This window comes from Mandrillus leucophaeus, unplaced genomic scaffold (genome assembly GCF_000951045.1).
Source record: "Mandrillus leucophaeus isolate KB7577 unplaced genomic scaffold, Mleu.le_1.0 Scaffold1014, whole genome shotgun sequence".
Classification (NCBI taxonomy): domain Eukaryota; kingdom Metazoa; phylum Chordata; class Mammalia; order Primates; family Cercopithecidae; genus Mandrillus; species Mandrillus leucophaeus.
The window spans coordinates 456,182-461,184 of record NW_012098255.1 but is presented as its reverse complement, the minus strand read 5'-3'; the positions used below and the strand labels follow the sequence as shown (position 1 = coordinate 461,184).

The following is a 5,003-nucleotide window of genomic DNA, read 5'->3' as shown; positions in this document are numbered from 1 at the left end:
GGATCACAAGATCAGGAGTTCAAGATCAGTCTGGCCAACATGGTGAAACCCCATCTCCACTAAAACTACAAAAAAAAATTATCCGGGCGTGGTAGCAGGTGCCTGTAATCCCAGCTGCTCGGGAGGCTGAGGCAGGAGAATCGCTTGAACTCAGAGCGCGAGGCTGCAGTGAGCTGAGATCGTGCCACTGCACTCCAGCCTGGGTGACAGAGTAAGATTCAGTCTAAAAAAAGAAAAAAAAGTTCCATTTCATATCAGATTTTCATAGCTAGTACCAGAAAAGGAGTAATAAGCTGGAAAAGCTAAAGAATTGGATATTTTTAAATGTAAATTGTTTTTCTTCATTTGTCTACCTTATTAAGCTGTCTTCATGTACCAAGAAACATACTGTCCCCTCATTCAGAAACAGACTAACTCCATTTTCCTCCACTATCCCCTCCCCTATCCCTGTCCTTGATCTGTAGATCCTGTTAAGACAGGAAAAACAATGTTGGTCAAAGGGTACACGCTTTCAGTTACAAGATGAACAAGTTCTGAATATGTAAGATAGAACATGGGAGGTGATGTGGCTGGGTGCAGTGACTCATGCCTGTAATCCCAGCACTTTGGGAGGCCGAGGCGGGCAGATCACGAGGTCAAGAGATCGAGATCATCCTGGCCAACACAGTGAAACCCCGTCTCTACTAAAAATACAAAAACTAGCTGGGCATGGTGGCGCATGCCTGTACTCCCAGCTACTCGGGTGGCTGAGGCAAGAGAACTGCTTGAACCCAGGAGGTGGAAGTTGCAGTGAGCCAAGGTCACACCATTGCACTCCAGCCTGGCAACAGAGCAAGACTCCGTCACGAAAACAAAAACAAAACCAAAACAAACAAACAAAAAAAAACATGGGAGGTGATGTATGTGTTAATTGACCATGGCAATCATTACACAAATGTATATGCATATCAAACCATGTTGTATACTCTGAAGAAAATTTAAAAACGACAGGAACAACAAACACATCCTTAACACTCAATCATTTTATCCCAGAGTATGCTGAGTTCATGTCTCAGGGGAAACACCAAAATCCATGGAACTGCTCTCATTTTCTATCTCCTAAATGTCACTTTAACATAGGAAATGTCCATTTTGGGGTTATTCGCATTCAAACACAGGCCAATGAAAAAAGCTAAATTAAAATGTAATTATCAAGGTAATGGAAAGATATCCTAATCTCTTCATTAACAAGACTATCAGGAATATTTCGAATGTCCAATCACTCTAGGAGTCCCAATTCTCTTAAGGTAAGAACTTCAGGATTTAAACAAACTCAATGTGAAAAATAAACATTTATTACAAAAATTAGTTTTGACATTTTAAAGTGAATGCAGACAAGGTGTTTTCCAGTTCAAAAGGTCTGTTGTAAGCTATAGAAGTAAATTCCAAGGCTGGTAATAACTGACTCACATTCTTCACAAGTGACCTAGACAACAAGGAACCATTCACCTCAAATTCACAGAGCCATGAATCATCTCTGCTTCCCCATGACCTTTTCCATATCCCTTCTACTGTCTCTTCCAACCATGACACAGAACTGAAATATACTTTAAAAATCTCATCCTTGGCTATGCACGGTGGCTCACACCTGTAATCCCACCACTTTGGGAGGCCGAGGCAGGTGGATCAAGAGGTCAGGAGTTTGAGACCAGCTGGACCAACATGGTGAAACCCTGTCTCTACTAAAAATACAAAAATTAGCCAGGCATGGTGGCATGCACCTGTAATCCCAGCTACTCAGGAGACTGAGGCAGGAGAATGGCTTGAACCTGGAAGACGGGTGATCACACCACTGCACTCCAGCCTGGGTGACAGAGTGAGACTCCATCTTAAAAAAAAAAAAAAAACTCATCCTTACTGAACCATTTCATAAGCTCTACTTTGTCTAGTTGGATTTCATTTCTTCTGGAAAATTTATTTTTTATTGGCATGTGACCCTTAACCGATGGCTTCATTAGCATTTTGTTTTTCTTGTTGGATCCTTAATAGAAAACTCAGTTGTTAAGGATTTCCAAATAGGACAGGGCAAAGTGGCACTCAGTATATCCTCCACAGAAAGAAAGAAGCAAAATCAAGCCAAGAGGGCCCTTTATTTGTCCTCTTGCTAAGTTAATAGACTGGTGGGATGGTGGTAGATGCAGAAACAAAAATGTAAGGGCAAAGGGTCCAAATGGGGAGGAGGAAAGCAATGATAGCCAGGCCTGTCCTGCCCATTCGCATTTATTCACATGCAGACCACCCATGATCTGGTCTTCAAATTTCTTCTGAACTCTACCCCACTAAATATAGTAGCAGTTACTACTTTAAACTACTACTAAAGCACTTGTTCTCCAAATGACCTGAGAAATCTCCCCACCTCAGCTCTGGGACAGTAGTTCCTACAGCCATAGGGAGGTCTGTTAATGTACCTGGCTGGACAGGAGGTACAAGAGTAAGTACTTTCTCCTCTCACTTGGTGGAACAGGCCAAGTAGATCCCCCAAGTACAGCATCAGCTTCACCCTGAGTACCTTCCTCCAGCAAAGGAAGGCCTGGCCACAAGAGGGCTCTGGAATGAGGGCCTGAAATTCAGAAGCTCTGCCTTGAGATAAGAACCCGGAAGGGGCAGGACCAGGCACTAGGAACCAGCCCCAGGTTGCTGGGAAGCAAGGCTTTGAGGCATTTTCCTGTTGTACAAAGGAGCCCAGGAACCCTCAAAGACTTTTTCCCCTACTTACTTCCCACAAAAAGAGCCTTGACAAACCAAGGTTTTATTTCCAGCAACATCCAGCTGATAGAAACACATAGAAATACAATCTCACCAAAGAGCTAAGAAGCCCTCCAACACACGCCCAATTTCAGCATACAGCTAAGACCGCACAACACACACACAGGCTCAACAAAGAGCTAAGACCACTACACACATCTCCATAACACCACGAGCACATCTCAAAAGGGTCTGTCCAATAGTTCCAGCCAAGGGAAGGGTGATGGCCTGAGCCACCAGCTCCAGCTTTCTTTTCTATTCTTTCTTTCCCTTTTTTTTTTTTTTTTTTTTTGAGATACAGTTTCGCTTTTGTTACCAGGCTCACGAGCAGCTGGGATTACAGGCATGTACCACCATGCCTGGCTCATTTTGTATTTTTAGTAGGGTTTCTCCATGTTGGTCAGACTGATTTTGAACTCCTGACCTCAGATGATCCACCTGCCTCGGCCTCTGGGATTATAGGCGTGAGCCACCACGCCCAGCCTGCAGTTTTCTTTTCTTTAGAGCAGTGGTTTTAAATATTTTTCACTTCACGTTCTCTGAAAATTTACTATGCTCTCCACAACAAGAGCTCCCATTTTCCACAGACACAGTCAATGTCAGTCGGCTTGTATTCAAGAGGAGGACAGGGCAGAGGGACTTCCCATGGGAAGACAGAACAGAGTGGGCCCCAGAGATGGAAGGACCCCAGTGTCATCACCAGACAACCATTTCAGCTGCTCTAGCCTCTAATCCCTACTCTAGAACAGCTGGCCCCGGTCCTCAGTACACAAGGAAAGAGCCCAGAACCAAGTTCAAGATCCCTATTTAAAGATCTCTGCCGGCCATGTGGGCAGTTGAGTGCAGATTCCTGGGAGCCCCACCATTTTTGCTGTCTGTTTAGAAGGGAAGTCAATGGCATACCCAGGATTCCTGCCTGATCCCTCATAGAAATGGGGAATAAACACTTTAAACAAGTAGGAAAGGAAGGGAGAGAATGAAGGAGGAAGGGGCACATAGTTGACATTATTAAAAACACATCCGAAGAAGTAGGGGGCCGTGTGGGGTGTAGAAGACAAATAAGGCATCCTGTGAAACTATAGACATCAGGGGCCAGAGTCTGGTAGCACCTGAGTGAGGCAAGTGCAGATGACAGGCGGTGAGCCCGACCAGGCTCACACCAGGAATGACGAGGTCTGTTTGAATTCCCCCTGCAGAAATAAAACATCCGGTCAACTCTCAATAGTCTTCTTTAGCTGATAATCCCCAAAACACATAAACATGGGCTAGAAATCTCCTCACTCCAGCCCCAGGTAGCCCACCCCTGCCCAGGGCAGGCATACTCACTTCACTTCGAGCACTAGGCTGGCTGTAAATCACCTTCTTACTCGAAGTCCTGTGAACAAGCCAGAAGACAGAGACACTCAGCCACCTAGGTGCTTATTACCTCTCCTTGCCAACTTTAAAGGCCAGAACCGAGAATGCTACAGAAGCACAGAGTGCGCAGCAGAAAGGCATGGGTGGGGGGAAACAGGACAGGCCCAGGGCCAAGGGCACAGAGAAAGGGCTGGATATCCAGATGCCTTCCCTCCAAACTGGTTGCTTCTGCCTTCAACCCATTCCCCCGGGCCCACTTCAGCTTCAAACGGCATGCATCCATGCTCTCAAACTTGGAGAACCCCAGGACAGCACCTCACTCACCCTTTCTTTGTTCCTGAAAGAGAAGAAATGGGATCATGAGTGACAGCAGGACAGAAGACAGCATGGCTTGGGAAGATGGAGGGGCAGGCCCCCAGCTCTTGGTGTGTGTTAGATGGGTGATCAGTGTTCCCCAGGGGACAACACCCACACACATGAGCACAGTATCAGGGTCAGTACTCAGATGACACCCATGCCAGGCCCTGGGATGGGGGCAGTACAAAGGAGAGCCTCTGCGGGCAGATACTTACTGTCAAAGTGACCTCGGCTATAGGCAAACCAGATGCCAAAAATCAAGATTCCCAGGAGAATCAGGGTTACAAGGACAGCTGCCACGATGACCCCCACATTCCGCTCCACTGTGAGACACAAATGAGAAGTCAAGCACCAGGATACTCACTCACGGTACCAACAGGATCACCAATGGCAGGATGAAAAGCAGACGCCAATCCCCACCCCAGGTCTGGGCTCAAGCCCTAACTCTCACCAGCTTCCATGCGCACAGCATTTGATGTCATGGGTGTCCCATACCCATTCCGTGC

The 5,003-nt window shown here is 46.3% G+C and overlaps 1 protein-coding gene across 2 annotated transcripts in view; it reads right to left on the bottom strand.

The window, feature by feature from the left end:
* Positions 1-331: 331 nt before the first annotated feature.
* The window catches only part of F11R (F11 receptor), a 41,719-nt gene continuing 37,047 nt past the window's right edge, over positions 332-5,003 (bottom strand). For both annotated transcript variants that reach the window (XM_011976386.1, XM_011976378.1), the window contains 4 exons: positions 4,713-4,823; positions 4,465-4,477; positions 4,111-4,159; positions 332-3,974 (listed from right to left, as the gene is read on the bottom strand). In XM_011976386.1, the coding sequence (XP_011831776.1) occupies positions 3,939-3,974; positions 4,111-4,159; positions 4,465-4,477; positions 4,713-4,823 (209 nt within the window). In that variant the 3' untranslated portion in view covers positions 332-3,938. The remainder of the gene's footprint in view (positions 3,975-4,110; positions 4,160-4,464; positions 4,478-4,712; positions 4,824-5,003) is intronic.